Source organism: Cebus imitator, unplaced genomic scaffold (assembly GCF_001604975.1).
Source record: "Cebus imitator isolate Cc_AM_T3 unplaced genomic scaffold, Cebus_imitator-1.0 Scaffold125, whole genome shotgun sequence".
NCBI lineage: Eukaryota > Metazoa > Chordata > Mammalia > Primates > Cebidae > Cebus > Cebus imitator.
The window spans coordinates 1,371,698-1,392,219 of NW_016107440.1; the positions used below are offsets into that span (position 1 = coordinate 1,371,698).

At 51.9% G+C, this 20,522-nt stretch overlaps 1 protein-coding gene and 1 long non-coding RNA gene across 7 annotated transcripts; one reads left to right on the plus strand and one right to left on the minus strand.

Annotated features, from left to right (window-relative positions):
• Positions 1 to 987: 987 nt before the first annotated feature.
• On the minus strand, positions 988 to 20,478 carry CHRNA2 (cholinergic receptor nicotinic alpha 2 subunit). Of its 6 annotated transcripts, none has more exons than XM_017540405.2 (7): positions 18,957 to 20,478; positions 11,539 to 11,725; positions 10,294 to 10,514; positions 9,860 to 9,904; positions 7,789 to 7,898; positions 3,300 to 4,314; positions 988 to 2,070 (listed from the first exon to the last, which is right to left on the minus strand). In XM_017540405.2, the coding sequence occupies exons 2-7, from the start codon at positions 11,609 to 11,611 to the stop codon at positions 1,945 to 1,947; spliced, it is 1,590 nt and encodes a 529-aa protein (XP_017395894.1). In that variant the 5' UTR covers positions 11,612 to 11,725; positions 18,957 to 20,478; the 3' UTR covers positions 988 to 1,944. The 6 variants fall into 6 exon arrangements, with proteins under 6 accessions (XP_017395894.1, XP_037598596.1, XP_037598598.1 ...); XM_037742668.1 differs by having other exon boundaries at positions 10,294 to 10,453; positions 18,957 to 20,476; XM_037742670.1 differs by lacking the exons at positions 10,294 to 10,514; positions 11,539 to 11,725 and having other exon boundaries at positions 18,957 to 20,476.
• Positions 4,134 to 5,280, plus strand: LOC108312474. The gene is made up of 3 exons (XR_001828653.2): positions 4,134 to 4,271; positions 4,723 to 4,809; positions 4,983 to 5,280. It is a non-coding gene; the product is annotated as an uncharacterized LOC108312474 (long non-coding RNA).
• Positions 20,479 to 20,522: the final 44 nt, after the last annotated feature.

Here is a 20,522-nt window from a genome sequence, read left to right on the forward strand (position 1 = left end):
GAGGTGTGGCTGGCAAGGAGGGTGCCGCACAGTTGAGTGAGCAGTAGATGCAGCTTTATTTACTCTCTTTATCACATGCAAGGTGGACGGGAGATGTGGATAACAGGAGCGAACATCACTGTCCCAGGACAGCGGGTCTGGAAGGCTGGACCTGAGAGCTCTGAGGCCTCCGAAGAACAGGTGGGAGGAGAGGGGAGGCCGGGGCTGCGTGCACAGAAGTAGACAGGAGCCAGAGATCAGATGAGCCATGAGTGGGGGGTTGTGGGAGAGAAGCGAGGTGTGGTGGGGCCTGGGCCAGGGTGTCAAAGGTAGGCAGGTGTCCCCTGGGAGTGTCAGGGAGAGAGACTTCGGGGTTTGGAAGGAGGAGACCCCCTAGGACCAGAACAACTGGAGGCTCCCCCTGCTCGGCTTCCTACCTGGAGCCTCCACGCCGTTTCGAGAACCCAGTGGCCATATCTGTTAGCTGCCAAGGGCCCACTCTCGGGCCTGGACAGAGCTGGGGAGAAGTCTGCTGCCCGATCCCAGGAGCAGCCGTTCGGCCTGGGCTCCTGGGTGCAGACTCGGGCTTCGGGGTGGTGCTTTCCAAGGTGCACACACAGGCTGCTCTGAAGGGTTCAGGGCAGGTCAACACACCTTGGGGCTCTGGGGGAGATGGGGCAGGCTGGGAAGGGACGGGACCACAGCTTTTGTCATCTGCACAGCAGTCTTGGGGCCCAAACAAGCCAGCTTGCTCTCCTCAACCACTCAGAGCAAATGCCTTGAGCACAGTACTCACCCTGCGCCGTGCTAGGTGCTGGGGGTGGGAAAAGTAACAGGCAGAGGCCCTGCCCTTGAGAAGTTTAGAATCAAAGGAGCTGAAGGCAAAGATCTTCAGCTCCCAAGTAAGGCCTCCTTCCGATGGAGCCAGGCATAGGGAACAGGGTGCCTGGGGGGGGGGGGGGGGGGGGGGGGGGGGGGGGGGGGGGGGGGGGGGGGAAAAAGGGGGGGGGGGGGGGGGGGGGGGGGGGGGGGGGGGGGGGGGAGGGAGGATAGGGCAAACGAGATGAGTCTGAGTTGGGTCAGAGCAGCTCAGGATGGTCTTTCTTGTTTGGCTGCTGCATGTGTAGGGACATATGGAGCCCCCGCAGGCCGTGGCTCTCAGCTGTGCCAGACCTCCTGGGGGCTGCTGGTGCAGAGCCACTTTGCAACAAGGAAGGGAGGGGAGTGACGTCAAGGAGAAGCCTGAGGGCTCCAAGGTGCTTCCAGGTGGATGGAATAGCCCAGTCACCTGTATCCAACCATCCGTCCCTCCCCTGTAGGGAAGATCCACCCCACACGCAGGCCCTGCCTCCCGCCTCCTCCCCTTCCGGAAGAGCCTGTATCACTCCCCTGCTGGACTGTCCAGCTCAGAACCCTGCAGGCTTGGCCAGACTCCGAACTTCATCCCCAGCCTGGCTGAGAGAGATCCCACCTGGCTCTCCAAGCTCCCACCTCGCCCGGCTGTTCTGGCACTTTGGGCTCATTCCCAAATCCAAACATCGTTCAGAGCCCTTCCACCCCAAGGAACCCTCCCCTTTGCCCCACGACCCCTCCTTTGAGGTCTGCCTTCCCTTCCTCATCACCCTGGCCCCAGCATCCCCCGGGTTGACTCTTCTGTCACTTGGGGTCTGCACCGCTCCTCCAGGAGAATCCGACTCTGCTCCACTTGGTCACCACCATCTTGTGACCTTCCGCAGAACTTCCCTAGCTCCTCAGCATCCAAAACAGGGCTTTTTGTCCAGTAGGCTCTCAGCCCTGATACAATCCTGTTAAGCTGGATGGAAGCCTGCGATACCGGGGCCAGGGTCAGGACTCCACAGAGAGGCACCTGCTGACCGCAAAGGGGACACTAGAGGCAGCTGCAGCAGAGATGGTCAAAAGATGGTCAGCAGTGGTGCCCTGGCAGCCAACTCGAGGGAGGTGCGGTCAGATCATTCCAGCTAGGAACGGAGGCAGGAAGAGGCCAATGGTCCCCAGGAAACAGACGATGATAAACAGCCAGAGGAAGATCCTGTCGATGACCATGGCGACGTACTTCCAGTCCTCCTTTACCTGTGAGGAAGACAGCGCACAGTGACAGGGACCAGGCCTGGGAAGCAGACGCAGCCCCCCATGCACAGCCCCTGCACGGATGGCCAATGGGGACAGCAGCAACTGCCCCACAGAGACCCAGGGGAGCAAAGGTCAGTGCAGGGAGCTGGGTGACTGGAGGGGAGGGGACAATGAGCGGTTTCAAGGCTCCAGCAAGCTCCCCTGGTGATTCCCCTCGAATCAAAGCCCCTCCACATGCCCAAACCTGTCCATAGTATGCTCCCCGGCTATAGGTAAAGGAGGCTAGAGGGACGCAAAGGGCAGCAGGACCACCCCAGGGCACTAGTCCTCCTAGGGGCCTGCAGTGACATCAGTGCAACACCAGACTTAGCTACCCACAGGTTGCCACCTCACCCACCTGCTGGAGCTGGGGAGAGGGAAACAGTGAAGGTGGCTGGGACCCCGGGCAGGCTGGGGGTAGGGCGGGGGCTTTGCGAAATTTGGGCTCACAGCCTAGGCAAGGAAGCCTGGATTCCCCACTGCTCCTGGATTACATCATGATTAATTTTCTGATCTAGTCATCAAAGCCACCCAGTAATAACCTCCCTGCCTCTCATCCTTCCCGAGGCTGATAAGAATTTTGTGCTGGAGCAGGGGCCTGCTCACATAGCAATGGCAGATGAGGGCTGGGGCAGGGGACAGGGAGGGGCCACTGCCATGGCAGGGGCCAGGGGGCGGAGTCCACCTGGTACAACCAAGAATCTGCAGGATTTGTGGCTGAAGACTGAAGTCTGCAAAATGGCCAGAGCCCAGGAACAAGGAGGCAGAGGAAGGGACCATACAAGACAAGACAAAGGCTGCTCCTGCACAGCTGACTTTCAGGGTCTCTCCTGAAATGTTCTCCCCACCTCCCGCCACCTCCAAGGCAATGGTGGGAGATGGAGGCCTGAGGCAGTCACGGGTTCAGCATCTGGGGTCCTCCCTCTCCAGCTCTCAGGCTTCCTGTTAGGCTGAGCTGCTCATGCCTGACCCCATGGTGTGTAACCTGCCACGTGCCAATAAGTGTCCTTAGAGTGGCCAGCCACACGTGCTCTCTCTCCATTTATTCCATGTTTCTAAGGACCATGACAAGGGAAGCATGTCCTCACAGGAGGGACCTGAGCTGCCCAAGCTCACACTCTGGGGTGAGGTGATTCCCTGCTAGGCTTATGGGGCCACCCAGGCAGGCCCCCCTCCCAACCCCAACACACCGAAGAGTCGGCATCCTCGGACCGCAGGTGGTCGGCAATGTAGTGAACGCCTTCCAGTGCCTTCTGCATGTGGGGTGACAGCAGCAGCTCACCCTCCTGCAGCAGAGCTTCAGCCTTGGGACTTGAGGCCCCAGAGTGCAGGTGACCGAGGCTGCAGAGGGTGTCCACGGAGGGGGCCACGTGACCTGCACGCGCCCATCTGTCCTCCTCCTCCACCACCACCTCCCGCTCCTCCACATCCATGTTGGTCTCCAGCCAGTGATAAGAAGGGCTGAGCTTCAGGCCTGGAGGGTGGCAGAGCTCCAAGGGCGGTGGGGGCCGGTTCATCAGAAGCCACCGGGGCACACAGCCCAGAAGGGCCCCCCTCACCCAGCGGGGCATGGTGTGGGTGCTGGGGGAGCGGTGATGCACATTCAGCACGAAGACCGTGATGACGATAGACAGGGTGACGAAGATCATGGTGAACAGCAGGTACTCGCCGATGAGCGGGATGACCAGCGAGGTGGACGGGATGATCTCGGTGATGAGCAGCAGGAAGACAGTGAGCGACAGCAGCACAGAGATGCACAGCGTGATCTTCTCGCCGCAGTCGGAGGGCAGGTAGAAGACCAGCACGGTGAGGCAGGAGATGAGCAGGCAGGGGATGATGAGGTTGATGGTGTAGAAGAGCGGCAGCCGCCGGATGACGAAGGCGTAGGTGACGTCGGGGTAGATCTCAGCGCAGCAGTCGTACTTCTTGCTGTTGTAGGTGCCTGTGGCATTGACGATGGCCCACTCACCGCTCTCCCAGTAGTCCTTCAGGTCCACTGTCTGCTCCATCTGCTCCAGGTCGATCTTGGCCTTGTCATAGGTCCAGGAGCCGAACTTCATCTTGCAGTTCTGCTGGTCGAAGGGGAAGAAGGTGACGTCGATGCTGCAGGAGCTCTTGTAGATGGCCGGGGGCACCCAGTGCACAGTGCCCGTGGAGAAGAGGTGGGCCTTGGTCATGTGGGTCACTGCAAACTCCCCATCTGCACTGGGGAGAGGAGAAGAGCTTGGGGGACCCTTGCACACCCACCTGCCTGAGCCAGGCTGCTCAGAGAGCCGGCAGCAGGGGTCCCCCAAGAACCGAGTCAGACCTGGCCACAATGGCAGGGTTTATTTATGCAAGTATGTAAGTCTCCCCCAGCACACACAGGTATAGCCACTGAGCTGTCTTGTCAATTACTACCTTCTTAATTACAAAAGGAGGGATTGTGAGGAATAGAGGGAAGTACCAAGAATTCTAAAAACAACCACTAATAACATTTTGATGTTTATATATATAATGTAAAATAATTATATATCATCTATCAATGTATGACAAATATATAGCTTTGTGATCTGGGGTATATGTCATTTGATTGCCTGTTTTTATTCATGTAATATTTTATTTTGTTTGCAGTAAGGAAAGAGTTGAATAGACACAAGGCCAGCCACGCCATGTGGGAGATGGAGTTAGCAGTCAAAGCATGTCTTCCAAAGTTCGCAGGTTAGAAGTTTTTCAAAGGCAGTTTTGGGGAAGGGGTGGGTGTGGCTATGTGCTTGCTGCTCATTGGTTGGGGTAGGAATGACATCACGGGGGGGGGGGTCAGAGCTGTCCTGCGCATTGAAGGTTTAATATTTTAGAGTGATATCTATGTCTCTGTTTTTCTTCCCAAGCAGATGATGAGTCGGCCCCTCAGGAGAGGGACCCATTTCCACCTGGGATCATCCTTGCTCAGAAGAGACAAAACATCTTTGCGGGTGAAGGTACTCCCTTGAGTGTATCCATTTAACATGTGTTTTTGAGCCAGCCTCATCCACTAGGGCCTGTAACAGAACTGTGCAGAAGAGGAATATGAGATAAGGTCCCTGTCCTTAAGGAGTCATGAGGAAATGAGACGTCTCCAGGAACCACTGCAACATCAGGGAGGCAGTTGCCAACACTAGGAGGGTGGTCCGAGTGTTCCCTGGACGCTTTGTGGGGAAACTCCCTTCTGGAAAGTGAGCAGGGTCATGGAGAAGCCTGCCGAAGCGAGGATTTGGCTGAGAAATGGCAGAGAGCCTTACCGGTAGAGGGTCCCACAGGGACCAGGTGGGAAGTGCAAAACTCACAGGGCGTGCTGCGGCTAAGAGTAGAGGGCGAGTCGGGGGTATCATGGAACTAGGCATTGGAGGACCCACAAGGGGTCTGGGGACACTGGAATAATGGTGACCTGTTAGGCAGCACTTCCTGGAGGCCGCAGTCCCTGATTCTGCCAGGAGGTGGCTGGGGGGCTCCTGCTTAAGTCTTAACCATCCTCCCTCCCCCTCCAATTCCCACAGGCAATCCTAAACTCCAAGAAATCAGCAGAGTGCTTGGAAACACGGGGCTTTTTTTCCCCCATGGAGTAGTTTCATGGTAGAGATATAGGCAGGCTGGAAATAGGAACTTTGAAAGAGAGTAACAAATACCTTGTTTTAAAAAAAAGTATCTTTTTTTTTCTGAGAGAGTCCCACTCTGTCACCAGGCTGCAGTGCAGTGGTGCGATCTCTGCTCACTGCAACCTCCAACTTCCGGATTCAAGTGATTCTCCTGCCTCAGCCTCCCAAATACCTGGGACTAGAGGCGCGAGCCACCACACTCTGCTAATTTTTGTATTTTTAGTAGAAACGGGGTTTCACCATGTTGGCCAGGGTGGTCTCGATTCTTGACCTCATGATCTTTCCGTCTGGGCCCCTCAAAGTGCTGGGATTACAGGCATGAACCACAGCACCCGGCCAAAAAAATTTGTTTTAAGCATTTTGTTTTTCACACACAATGACCGCTAGATGGCAACATGTGCTCGTTTTGGGGAAGGAACGTTGCAAATTCTTTGAGGCCTTCCAGTTAACCTTGAGTGGGGTATCTGGGTGGAGGGGACCCTTCTCTAAACGTCAGCAAGACTTTGGCTTGGAATTTTGTCCCCCAGAAAAATTTCTTGTAATAATCAAGTAACACTGGCTGAAGTCTTATTGTTAATCTTCAAACTCAAAGTCATGTTTGATGTAGGACTTTGCTCCTGACCTCTGCCACATGTACAGGAAGCAGAAACCAGAAGGATCCTGGGTGCCAGTTATGGGCACAGAGCTATCATGGGGTGGAGAGTTTGTGAGTCCCGCAGCAGCCACAAACACTAGGTACCTGCGGTGTGAGGGCTGCCAGTGTGAGAACCTGTGATGAACATGTGTTCGACAAAATGGCTTCAGTGAAAGGGCTTAGTTCTGACCAGAACTGGACAGTGTAGAAAACCATCTGACCCACCTGAAGAGCAAAATCCAGAAATGGGTCGTTTTTCCTTTTATTTCATTCTTCTTTAAAAATAGCATTTCCAAAGTAGGATCAAATGAATTGGGAAGTGCTGGACTAGGTGGCTGTCTTTGCTGCTGAACTTCTAAAACCATTTTTTTAAATGCTATTGTGCTCTGCCATTTTCCAAAGGCCTTAGGCAGGGACGGGTGTGGGTGTTATCCTAAATTATTTGACCACAAAGCCCTTTTTCATGCCTATTTATAACTCAAGCCATCCTCCTTACAGCCCCACCTTAGAAAACATTTTTAGATGAACATAACACCATCTTTTCATCTTAACTTCTTAACTTCTAAGGGAAGAATTGCCTGATACCAAACACAGAAATGAAATCATAGATGTCTATTTATTCTATCAAAACTTCCTTTTTCTTTTTTTGAGATGGAGTCTCACTCTGTCGCCAGGCTGGAATGCAAGGGCATGATCTAGGCTCACTGCAACTCTGCCTTCTGGCTTCAAGCGATTTTCCTGCCTTAGCCTCCCAAGTAGCTGGGACTACAGGCACACATCACCACAGCCAGATAATTTTTGTATTTTTAATAGAGATAGGGTTTCACGGTGATGGCCAGGATGGTCTTGATCTCTTGCCCTTGTGATCTGCCCGCCTCAGCCTCCCAAAGTGCTGGGATTATAGGCGGGAGCCACTACGTCCGGCCCAAAACTTTTTTATTGATTTATTTTTGTCCACTGGGACTCTCTTCAGATTCCTCTCCCTTCTACCAACCTCTCGTCACTGTGGTGAAAGATTACTCCTTTTTAGTTTTGAAGACAACTGTAAAATAACATGATTGGGAGAAAGAAAACCACATAGCAAGTGGGCGCATGCCCTTTGAAGGTATTGGCCTGCTGCTGCCTGCCCATCTGCACAACACTGCCGCCCCCACGGGATTGTTCTTTGAGCCTGCACCACTTTTTTCAAAGAATACTCAGTATTGACAAATCTGTGTCCCTCTAACACAGTGCCAGGTGCTGATACCCAACGGGTGCTCAGCTGCCACTCATTTTGGTGTAGAGCAAGAACAAGAGGAAATAAATGAAGGAATGAGCAGGGGGAGACAACCTCCGCAGAGCAGTCACGAGGGAGGCGAGGAAGCTGACTCCAGGGGCACACCCCGGCAGGGGTCCTCCCATCCTCCCCCCAGGACCCCAGTGGCTTCCTACTTGTTGTAGAGGACAATGTCGGGGATCCAGATCATCTCGGAAGGGACCCGGAGGGATGTGATGTTGCCGAAATCTGCGGGGTTCCAGCGCAGTTTGTGGTCACTCCACTCCTGTGTGTGGGGAGGGACTTGTGTCAACCTCGCTTCCAGGGAGCAGCCTAGGGCAAAGCTAGCGCAGCCTGAGGACGCCCAGAGCAGAACTGGGCCGAGCAGCCCCTTTGGAGCAGCCAGGGCTCCCCATTCAGCCCGGAAGAGTGGAGGGAACTGCGGCGCTGGGAAAGGGCTCTGAGCAAGTAACCAACCTTCTCGCTTTGCCTGGAAGTTAGCCGTCCAGGTCCTAGGCACACGCAGTTCACCCTGGTCCTGCCTCTAGTCTTCGTGCTGCCTATCCCCGGCTGGACGACCCCGGCGGGCCACCTCACTCATCTCGAGTGAAGTCTCTCATTTTTAGTGCATCACACTTTATGGTTTGTTTTATACTCTTCATCTAGGAAAAGCCTCCATGGAAGAGGCAAGCAGGGAATGCATCTCCCCATTTAGCAGATGAGCAAACCGAGGACCAGAGACAGGAGAATCAACCTGCCAGAGGCATACAGCGAGGCAGGGGAGTTACCCAAGGACCTTCAAGCTGCGCTCCCAAGTGCCCCGCAGGGGTCCCACCAGACTGGGCCCCACCCCGCCTCCACCAGGGCAGGTCCCAGGCAGTGCCCCTACCTCCATCAGGTTCCTATTCTCTCTCTGTAGTCCATCTGTCAAGTTTTCAGGTCCAACCATCATTTCGAGGCACCATACCACACTGGGGTACATTAATCCTCCCAGGCATGTGGCAGTAGAATGTGTTATCCCCATTTTGCAGATGAGGAAACTGAGGCTCTGAGCAGTTACATAGCTCACCCAGTATCACTAGCCAATCAGAGGCATTGCTGATTGGCCTGGCTCAATTCCAGTACTCCTTCCTTGCCCTGCCACCCCAACCCTGAAGCCCAGGCGAGCAGCCTCTGGGGACAATTGTGGCAACCAGGTTCTAGGCCTGCCTCCCTGCATACACACACAGCATGACTGGGTAGCTTCCAAGTTCCTGCTTCCCTCTGGCCCTCAGCTGACACATCTGTAAGATGAGCCAAGTGACCCCTAACAGCACCTAGATGACGTCTTCAGAGAGAGGGAAGCCTCCAACCTAAGCGGGATCCATGCTCCCTTTCCTGAATCTAACCGGGCTTCAAGACTGCCTTGACCAGTAGTGTACAACAAGATTAATGCTGGCCCACTTTCTTTTATTTCCTGTCTCTTGGGTCCCTCACTCTGGAATCCCTGAGCCACGAGGCAAGAAGTCCGACTCCCCTGCTGGAGAGACTCTGAGGGTGCCTGAAGAGGGCGAGGGGCCCATCCGAGTCCAGCCTTCCAGAACCTTCCAGAGCCTTCCAGACATCCTTGCTAAGGGACTGATGTGTGAATTAAGCTGTCTTAGACCCTCCAGACCAGACGAACCCTCAGTCATATACCACCAAGTGATCCTAGTGGTCGCCATATAAAGCAGAAGAAACTGCCCGTACTCCTGGCTGTAAAGCTGTGAGATCCAGTGAGCTGGCAGCTACTGGGAGCCTGTAAGTTTGGGGTATTTGGGTGGCAGCACAGACATTAAGCACTCAGCATTCTCCCATAGGAGGAGCCTGGGGCTTGGGGTCAAGAACAGCTGGGCCCCCTTTTCCAGCCCAGCTGCTCTCTGCTTCCTGCTCTCCTGAGCTATAAAAGGGGCAGAATGAACCCCCACCCCCGTGGGGCTTTGGGGAGGATTCCCAAGTAACAGGGATGAACGGATGCCTGCTACCAGGGAAGCACTGCTTGGCTCTTGCAGGTGACCTTCTCAGGCACTAGACTCAAGTCCAGCCACAGAACACAGGCCTTGTGGAAAATGTCAGTTTTGGGAACACCCCACGTGGCACCTGCTTGGTAAACTGTGAGTTCAGGGTCTTGCTGCTCCCTGGTCTCTCACTAGCAAAGAAGTCCTGGGGGGCTCTGGGGTCCACGGGTTCCCAGTCCCCTCCCGCCTGGACTGAAGGAGGGGCCCTCACCTGCTTTAGCCAGACATTGGTGGTCATCATTTGGTTCTTCTCATCCTGGCCCAGAAAGAAAGAGGAGCAATTAGAGGGGTGTGCCCAGAAGACAGGGTGGCGTGGGATGGACTGTTTCAGACCCTCTGATAAGATGGACACCCCAAGCCCAGCCCACCTGACATCCACTCTGACACCCCCACCTTTACTCAGATTCTCTGGGTATCTTACTCAGATTCACACAGACACTGCTTCCAATCAACGCCCTCCTAGAAGGGGGCTCCAGAGCTGGGAGAGGGGAGGGCGTAGCAGCCCCGGGAAGAGCCGTCCCCACCGTGACCCCAGGTCACTGCTGTGCGTGAGGGCCCGGATGGGAGAGATGAAGGGACCGGGGACGCGGTGGGTGGTCTGGGATCTCTTTTTCCCGGGGGCCAGGGATGGGAGGACAGGCGCACCACGTCGATGAGCTGAGCGATGGACAGTCCGAAGCGCACGATCACCACGTCCGAGGTGTTGGGCACGGGGCGCGCCCAGCGGTTATAGCCCCGGAAGAGGTGTTTGAAGAGCCGGTCCTCAGCCTGGGTGTGGGAGCCTCCCTGCGGCAACACCGTGGGGCTGGGAGAGGAGAGGGGCTCTACGGGAGCCCTGGAAGGTGGGTGCTTGGCTTCCTCTCCACCTGCCACAAATCAGAGCCATTTAGCCTCACTGAGCCTCAGTTTCCTCATCTGTAAAATGGAGCTGCTACTCCAGAACCTGTCTCAAAACACTGTTGAGGATGGCAGATGATGGTGTCTATCAGAGCTGAGCACAGCATGAGCAGGCTGTGGAGTCAGAGCTCAGGAAAGTTCAGCTGCTTTGTGGCGTCAGAGAAGAAAAGAGTGGGAAATAGTACTGCCAGGTTTTAGGGGGGTGGCAAGAGGAAGAGGCAGAGGCTGGGAAGTGGGGAAAGCTGAATCTAGAGACAAGATTCAGCTCCACATGGAGTAGACCCATGGGGGCGGGGATGGGGAAGTGGGGGAGACACCTGGTCTAGGTGGGGGGCTGCAGGGAGAAGGGATTCAACATTGCAGTGAACCTGACCAGGGGAAGCAGTCTCCCGTTCCCACCCACTTGTCCAATAAACCAATCATGCTAACGTGGAAATTGACTGCTTTGGGAACCTCCCCAATTTTTTCTTAAACTGTAGATATTTGCTACTTCCTATCAGATAAACAAAGTGTTTCAAAATGTTTCTATGACATCGCTCATGTCAATTTTCACTGTGTTCAGCAAACAGCTTTACCCCTTCAGGGCTCTGCTGTTTAAGCAAGCCGAGAACTACAGCTCCAAATCCCAGACAAACGTGTCAGCACCATCTGTGACAGAACACTGTGTCCCGAGTGCCTCCTGTATCCTAGATGCTGGTCACAAACTTTCATTTAATCCTCACAATAGGCCAGGGAGGTCCACAACACTATTTGCGTTTTGCAGCTGAGGACAGTGAAGCTTGAAGACATTTAAGGTGACACAGACGCTCACGTTAGAGCTGTGACTGCCCCTCCACCTCTCCCAGTGGAACCAGCCACCTGGCTGGTGGCCTCTGAAGTCCCCTGCAGCTTTGACAGTTGCAACAAGTCCACCTGCAGACTCCTCCCTACAGTTTTTTTGTGAGCCGACAGGTGTGAGATGAAGTCTTACAATGACAGGTGACAGGCACTCACCTGCTGGGATCAGAAGGAGCCACCACAGGCTGAGCTTCGTGAAGGACAAAAGAGCAGGACAGGAGGGGCCCATGGCTTCCCCTGAGCATCAGGAGTTCAGATCAGGGCTTTGCTGTGGTTGCTCCTTGGACCGTGTCCCCAGCAGAGTTGCAGCTGGATTCTGCGAGGCTTCCTGTCACCACCAAACCTGAGCAAGCCCAGGAAAGGGCCCTTAGGGACATGTACTCTTGACATAGACATACTTCTATTTCTCACACTTTACACAGGCATGAAAAGTGAGCAAAAGGCCCTCAGCAGGCCTCTCAGCAGTTAAGTGCGCCTGGGCTCTCCCTGGCTTATTGGGGAATCAGCCTCTTCCTCTTTCTCCAGCGTCAGCTAGGGACTCTGCCCTAAGACCAGCCCTGACATGCTGGACAGAAGAGGGCGCAGGATCACACCAAGGTCCCCATTGCTTTGCCTCAGTGCTCCTTTGTAAAATGTGGGTAATCATACTGCAAAGAGTGGTTAATAAAAGAATCATGGTAGTATTCAGTACTATTCACAAGATTCGAAGGGTGGAAACAGCCTTTTGTCCAAACAAATGTCCATCAGCTGATGAATGGATGGACAAAAGGCAGTAAATCCTTACAAGAGAACACGATTCCACCATAAAAAGGACTGAGGCACTGCCGCATGCCACAGGGTGGAGGAACCTCGAAAGCATTGTGCACAGTACTAGAGGCCAGTCGCAAAAAGCCACACACTGAAGGTGATACTGTGAAATATCTATTTGGTCTTCGATCCTGTTTCCTGGAATACAACTCCTAAGATAGTTGGACAAAACGATGTCCTTTTGCGTGACTGGTGGCTGGGAGCCCCTACGTAGCAGCAGGATGGGGCTGGTCACAGGGAGACCAAGGCAGGATTTAAAGGGTTGGGACTTTCAGCCCCACTCCTCAAACCTCCAGGGACAGGAGAGGAGCTGAAGGTTAAGTTGATCACCAATGGCCACTGGATTAATCAGTCATGCTGCATAATGAAGCCTCCATAAAAACCCAAAAGGACAGGTTTTGAAGAGCTTCTAAATGGCAGAAAATTGGAGGTTCCTGAGGGGTGACGAGCCTGGGGAGGGTTTGGAAGCTCCATACGCCTTCCCATACCTTACCGTATGCATCTCATCACCTGTAACTTACACTCTCTTTTATATGCCAGTGTTTCCCTGAGTACTGTGACCCACTCTAGCAAGTTAGTTGAACCCAGAGAGGGGATCATGAGAACCTCAATGTATAACCAGTGGATTAGAAGCACAGGTAAAACAACCTGGGACTTGTGATCAGCATTGAAATTGGGGGGCAATGTTAGGGACTGAGCCCTTGGCCTGTGGGATCCGAGCTGTCTCCAGGTGGATGGTGTCTGAATTGAATTAGAAGGCACCCAGCTGGTCTCTGCTGCAGAATTGACTGCTGACTTGCGGGTGGGAGAAATCCCCACATCTTTGGGGGTCACAGAAGTCTTCCATGTCGATTGTTATGGAGTGAGAGCAGAGAAAAACAGTTTGCGGTTTTTTTCTACACATTGTATGATCCCACTGATACGGGATATGCAGAATAGGTAAATCTATAGAGACAGAACATAGATCAGTGGTTGCAGGGGCAGCGGGAAGGAGGGATGGGAAGTGACTGCTTAATGATCACTGGGTTTCCCTCAGCAGGGATAAGAACGCTCTGGAGCTACATGATGTGATGCTGCACAGATGTGGGAATATACAATATTCAGCAAATTGCACGCTTTAAATGGGTGCATTTTACGGTATTTGAATTATATCTCAAGAAAAGCTATTATCAAAAACATAAACACCTCCTGGATTAAGAAGCAGCAGCTAACTCTCTTGACTGTGGGAACAATGATATTTGCCAGAGATGGGGAACCAAGATGCAGAGTTCTAGTGACCAGAAGAACATGGATGTCAAAGGTGAGGGTAAACATGATGTTTCACATGAAATGAATGTTTCAGAAATGGGAGAGTTGGGGAAAGCAGTATTTTTAAATGTTCTTTTACACAGTATGTGATTTAAAACATACATACATATATATGTATCACTAAAATAACATGATTGCCTTAAAAGCTTGTACATTCAAATTAGCATTTTCTGAAACAGCACCCCGATGGGCCTCATCTTCAGGGACATGTTGTGTATGTGGCCTAGAGAGATAATAATGGCTCTCGGTACAGATAGCGGGTACGGGATTTCCTTTGGGAGGATGAGAATGTTCTGGAATTAGATAGTGGTGATGGCTGCACAATGTCCCAATTTGTACTAAATGCCACTAACAATCAATTTTATGTTATGTGTATTTTGCCACAACTTTAAAAAAAAAAAAGGGTAAAAGTGGCTTGAAAAATATAAACCAAGGGTGGGCATGGTAGCTCATGCCTGTAATTCCAGCACTTTTGGAGGCCGAGATGGGAGGAATGTGTGAGTTCGGCAGTTCAAGACCAGCCTGGGGAACATAATGAGACCTCCATCTCTATTAAAAAAAATTTAAAAATTAGCTGGGCATGGTGGCATGTGCCTGTGATCTCAGCTACTGAGGAGGCTAAGCTGGGAGGATGGCATGAGCCTGGGAAAGTCAAGGCTGCAATTATCTCTGATCATGCCACTGCACTCCAGCCTGGGTGACAGAGCAAAATCCCATCTCAAAAGGAAAATAAAAATAAAAGCAAGCCACCGGGTATGATCTGTGTAAGGCCGGTCAGTCCCCCTGAGATTCTGTCTTAAGATAAAGATCGAACACTTTCTGCCCTGCGGGAGGAGTGACGGGAGCGAACGGGATCACTTGTGCCCATGAGAGGCCCCAGGGAACTGCAGAGGGCTGGGCAGGGAGCAGGTTGCTCTTGCGGTTGTCAGGGCCCATGACCCAGTGCCATTGCACAGTGACGGTTGTGCCAAGTAGGAGAAAAGGAAGGTGGGAAGGAATGTGAATTTTAATGTGTTGGAATTGCTGGCATATACTGACTACAGCACAGACGCCAGTGTTTTGGGGGAAAGGGGCCCAAATTGAATGAAGTTTCAATTCAAAGAGTCATTGGAAATAGAGGATTACATTTCTCTCCTGTTCCCTTGGGATAATATTGCCCCGTCCACCCGCTACCTGGGATTCCTCCCTTTGCCCCAGCACATAGAGGTTCCTTGTTCCTTCCTGGCTCCGAAAATCCCCAGCTGGCAGGTGGAAAAGGCCGGTGGTTCCCGGTACATGGAGTGAGCTGCCCGAGAAAGCATCCCGCAGCCCTCCCAGGACGGTGCCCCTCCGCGGGAGAGGAGCAGGGGTCCTGGCAGTGGGAAGCTCCTCCATAAATAGGCCTAGTGCACTGGGCTAGAGCTGCCATGGCCACACAACAAACCCTGCAGCTTTACATCATGTGGAAGTAAACTCACATTGCCCTGCAAATTATGCAGAATGTTTGTACAGCACCCACCCCAGCCTGGGCATTGGCTGCTTCTGTGACTCAGGTGAACCGCAGTGGCAGGATGTGGGATCTCTGGCCCTCAAAGGTGTAGGGGCTTGTCCCCAGGGGACTTCCCCCAAGCAGGCATGGCAAAGGAAACAGCACAGCTAACTGATTTCCAGAGAGAGCTGGCATCAGCCTCTTGCTCTTTTCTCTTTTAATCTCTTCTTCACACAAATAGATCACCTGTGTTATCTCTGGGCACAGAGATTAGAGGTGATCGTTACTCTTTTTGACAGTTTTCTGCATTTTCCAAATTTCCCACTATCAGGATGTATCAGTTACTTAATATTAAAGAATTTTCGAGTGGGCAGCAATACCTACGGTGTGCTTTACATGCCCTCCCCTCATCTCACAGCAGCAGGAGCTCACCCAAACTTTGTGTAGATTTGACTCCACTCTTCCATCGCAATGGAGTTCAGTTCAGCAGTCAGCTGTGTACAAAGTGGAAGCAACTCAGGTATCCAGTGACAGATGAATGGCTAAACAAATGTGGTCTATCCATACAATGGAATATTATTTATCCTCAAAAAGGACAGAAACTCTGACCCATGCTACAACAAGGATGAACCTTGAGGGCATTATGCTAAGTAAAATAAGCCAGTTACAACAAGACAAAGACAATATGATTCCACTTATAGGAAATTCCTAGAATAGTCAAATTCCTAGAGTCAGAAAGTAGAATGGTGGCTGCCAGGAGCTAGGGGGTGGGGAGTGGGGAGCTATTGTTCAATGGGTGCAGAGTTTCAGTTTAGGGTGATGAAAAAGGTCTGCAGATGGACGGTGGTGATGTCTACACAACAATGTGGATCTTCTTAATGCGATGAACTATATATACTTAATAATGGTTATAGTGGTAAATTATATTATGTATATTTTGCTACGGTAATAATTTTTTTTTAAGTCAGCTGTGTTTATCTGGAATCACCTTAGGGCTGAGGCCCAGGAAATGGGCTCGCCACACTGATCTGAAAGGTCAAATGGGGCTTTCAGAGAAACGTGGAAATTCCTGTCGTAAGGTCGCTCCTTAAGGGTGACCACTGTCTCTTATTCACCTCCTCCCTCTGGCCCCAAGCGCAGCCCCAGATCACTCTGTGGGTTCCAGGTGTGCAGAGCCACCTGCAAAAGATATCCGGGGGGAGGAGGAGGGCTCCAAGAGCCTGCTGAAGGAGACGAAGGCTTGTCAATTTGGGGAGCAGCACTGCGTCAAATATTTGCACTCATGGCGTGATCATTTATTTTTATTTTTCCACCAACCTCATTCATGTTGTTGTTGTTGTTTCTGCTTGGACTGTTGGAGAATGGCACTACCTCACTCTTCATCAGGGCCAACAGTGAGCCAGGCACCAGGGACAAGTCACTGAGTGAGCGTGAGTAGAGAAGAACCACAAGGAAGGAAAATGCTAGAGTCTCATCCACACATCCACCCCTAATGTGGGCATGGCTTTATTCGTTTAGCCCCATTGCTTCCAAGGCCATCCAGGGGGGCCCTTTCCAGGCTTTTTACAACTCTCCACATTGGGAAGTTCTTCCCTGAGTCTGAATCTGTGTAAGCATCTGAGAGATGCTTGAGTTGAGCTGACTTGAGTTTAGAGACCCTTGTGTTGCCACCAGAGGTTAAATTTCACCAATACCCAGGGGCAACTGCAGAGCAGACGAAGCTTTTTCTCTGCTCTCCGCAATCATCCAAACACCTGACAGTCACAAAGCTACCTTTCTGGTTCCTTGTCCCTCTTCCATCCTTTCCACCCTGGAGGATTTAAGATCCTCAAAGAGTCCATGCCCTCTCCCATTTACCTGTGGCTCACTGCCATCTAGAAGTTTCACTTGCTAGTTAAAATAAAGAAGAGTTGTGAAATTCCATTGCTTACGTCTACTCTCATACAGGCTTGACATTTTTGCCAGATATTAGAACATGAGGCTGAGTCATTTCAGGGAACTAGCATTTCAGAATCCCCTTTGACGTTAATTCCTAAAAGGTCTTTTTAAGAACACCTGTATTTATGTAGTTTTCAGGTTTACGCGGCATTTTTCCAGCCTTGACCTCATTTGGGCCTCACATGAGCACTAGGAGGCTGTGAGGAAGAGATATTATCCCTTTTATGTAAGTAGAAAAACTGATGTTCTGAGAAGTTGACCAAAGCCATATAGATAAAAAGCGGTGAAGCTGAGATTCAAGCTAAGGTCTTCAGCTTCTAAACTAGAACGTGATAAATGATGATGTGGCGTGAAGAAGGAGGGCAATTTTGTATAACCAACTCAGCCTCCTGTGTTCTGTAGACCCAGCACTGTGTCTGTCATTGCTAAGCCACCATCAGGACTAAGGTCTACTGAGGCCAAGTGAGGAGAGGGCATAGGCACCTCACCCCAAAGGCAGGCCCACCTGGATCCCAGATTCTACGAGGTTCCTCTAGTGCAGATTCACATTCTCATCCAGCCAGCCAATATCACAGCTGCAGACTCCAAGACTATCATCTGTTTCACCTTTTAACCAAGCGCATTTTTTAAAAAGGATATTTTTTTTCTCCAGTAGTGAGAATAGGAATCCAGGCATGCTAAAATTGCATCACCTAGAGAACCAAAAAGAGCCACTTGAGACCCTCCAGAAGAATGTGCAAACAAGACCCAGTGACTCTAGAGGATGTATTCCCAGCAAGATGCCTCAAATCTGCATCCCCTGTGAGGAGCCCACTGTATCATTTCATTTGTCACTGGAAACCAAAGGAGGAATTTTCCAGGCGATTAACAGTAATTACAGGAAGCTTCCACCTCTGGTTAGGAAGATGTCAAAAGAAAAAGAGCTGTAGACTTTGACCCTCTCAGTGGCTGGACTGGCAGATTTGTAGAAGAGGAGACAGTGGGCTAAGGTCCCTAACTGGAAAGTGGGTCTGGGTGAATGGGGTGCACAGAGAAGCCTGTATAAAAGAGATTGCATATGGAAACTGCTGAGACATCAGTGTCCCCACTGCGCTTGTGTCACTGCTCCTGTACACCAGTGCCAGCCCACCCCCACCCCACCCCCACACTCACGCAGCACCTCCAGCCCGCCTGAATCCTGGCTCCATGGAGGTCAAGGTGATTGGAGCTCCCTTCCCTGTTCGTGGTTCTGCTGTTTGCAGCTTCCCACACATCAGGCCACACTCTCCTCTTTTCATGAACACTTCCTTCTCCCGAAAACCGGCTTCCATCCCACCTGGTTCCTCCCTGCCATCCCCGAAAGGAGAGTTCTGCCATCACAACCTCCCCAAGCGTACGGGTCTCCACTTTTTCACAACTGGCAACCCTACACCCCCAAAGAAGCCCCTCCATCAGATAAAACAGTACTGTTTCTACGTCCAAATAAGCTCACTAGAGGTGCTTAGGGGCCAGGGAGCACATTTCTAGCTTTTATATCTGCTTTGCTTAATTGCAGAAGTTTAACATCTCAGGGTTGGGTGGGATCTTGAAGGTCATCCGAACTACCACACCAGCGGAGGGAGGAATCCACTTCACAAATTCCAGCATTGGAACAAGCCCAGCTGTGAAGAACTTGAAGAGCCCTGGAAGGTATTTACCTTCTAAGCCAGTAAATAGCATCAGTGTCTGTTAATCTTTTTAGAGCACATAGTCAATTTACTGAATGAATAAATAAATGAACAAAAGAATGGACAGCAGTAATAAAGACATTGGAGCAGATACAGTATAATAAAGTCACTATTCCTGAGACTGGGCTGGCCATTCTAGCCAGGAGGTGTTCATCATCACCTGGCTGTGGACAACCCCAACAGGGACAACCAGGAGATGAAAATATTTCCGGGAGCAGGAGACATTCAGCATTCAGACATAACCGCCTCCTGAGCACCCAGAAACTGCTAATATTTGTTTGACTCCACATCCACAATCTCTTGACATGCACACCACCCCCAGCGTAAGCCTTGGGCGCCTTTCTTACCTGTGGTTACAGAAGAAGACAGGTCACTCAAAGGATGCAAAGAACCAGCCTGGCTTGGAGATTCTGGGAAGCCTACAAAAGGCACCCCAGAAATAGAGTGGCAGGTACAGAATAGAGCTCAGTCATTTCATTTCATGGGCAAACAGAGGCTGAAGCGTGAGGGTTTAGGAGACACCCCATCAAGAGGAGGACTTACTGTGACAGGCAGTTGGCTTCCCGGGGACAGCTGGGCAAGCTCTGCAGAGAAGTCGGTTTTTCTGGGGCTGCCCAGTTCTGGCAGCCAGAGAGGCTTCACGCAAGTGTCACTAAGGAGGGCAGCCCAGGCAGCCCAGCTCAAGCGATTCTGCAGGTGAAACCCAAGCCTGACCCCAGGAAGGAATGAGGGCTCAGCTCGCAAGCACACAGGCTCACGCTGCCTTCTCCCACTCTCACTCTCTCTCTCTCAATTTCTCTCTCTCTCTCTCTCTCTCTCTCACACACACACACACACACACACACACCCTCTCTGGAGGGGAAGGAGGAGGAGCCTGTGACTCTCCAGCCTGTGTCCGGTGGGGACAGATGCAGCTCTCCCTCCCTCTGTCCCGTCACCACTGTCCAGTCACGACAAATGCTCCCTTCCCTGCTGTGTGGACACGATGCTCCCTTCCCTGCTGTGTGGACACGATGCTCTCTTCCCTGCTCTGTGGACCCCTGGGCTCCAGGATCACTGCCCGGGGCCCCTGAGTGCACCCATAGGTTCTGGGTCCTGGGTCCTGGGTCTGTCTGTCAAAATAGCAGTAGAGTTTTCAGCAAACTTGGAGTGAGAACAGAGCTGCCAGCCAGCCCACCGTTCTCCCCTTCCCCTCGTTCCCTGTGGGACCCCTCCCCCGACCAACCTGGAGAACCGCAGGTCACTCACGCGGCCACCAGTGTGGCTGCTTCCCTGTCACCCCCTCGGCCTCCTTGCAGGTGACCTTGCCTTCGATTTTCCAAAGAAGCCTCCTTTTCTCCAGCGTCAGGTCAGGACTCCTGTCTCTTTCCGTGCTTGGCGAATCCTGACCGCTGTGATCTGGACAGCACCCCCTCTGTGTACAGCCCAGCCTTTCTCAAACCCTCCCTCCCCTCCCCACTTGTTCCTTCCCCTCAACCCCTAACTAAGCTCATTCCCCATCCTAAAAACACTCTTCAGTTTTGGCCTTTCCCTCAAGCTACTTGCTAGCTCATCTCCCTTAGTTTGTTAAAAGCAAGGGCCCTGGGCATGACCTGGCCACAAACTGCTGAGGCTGGATTTCTAGCTCTCTTCTTGAACATCTGCGTGATCCTGGACCAGCCTCAGCTTCCTGTGCCTCAGTTTCCTCAGATGTAAAAAGAGGATGTGGACAATGGCTCCTGATTCATAGGCTTACTAGGAGGAGTCAATTAGCACAAATAAACACAAATACACACATGCATTGTGCGTACATGTGTGCATACGATTGCTAGCATCATCTTTTGAGAGCATTAAAAGATATAAAATACCAAAAAACCATGAACATTCATATTTCCGCTCCTCAAATTAACAAATCTTAATACTTTACCATATTT

Excerpts from the sequence above, each read along its gene's own strand:
- CHRNA2 (XM_017540405.2), bottom strand. The coding sequence starts at position 11,611 with ATGGGCCCCTCCTGTCCTGCTCTTTTGTCCTTCACGAAGCTCAGCCTG. Across the intron at positions 4,315-7,788 it reads GACATTGTCCTCTACAACAA|TGCAGATGGGGAGTTTGCAG; the intron begins GTAGGAAGCCAC and ends TCCTCTCCCCAG. Across the intron at positions 2,071-3,299 it reads CCGAGGATGCCGACTCTTCG|GTAAAGGAGGACTGGAAGTA; the intron begins GTGTGTTGGGGT and ends TCTTCCTCACAG.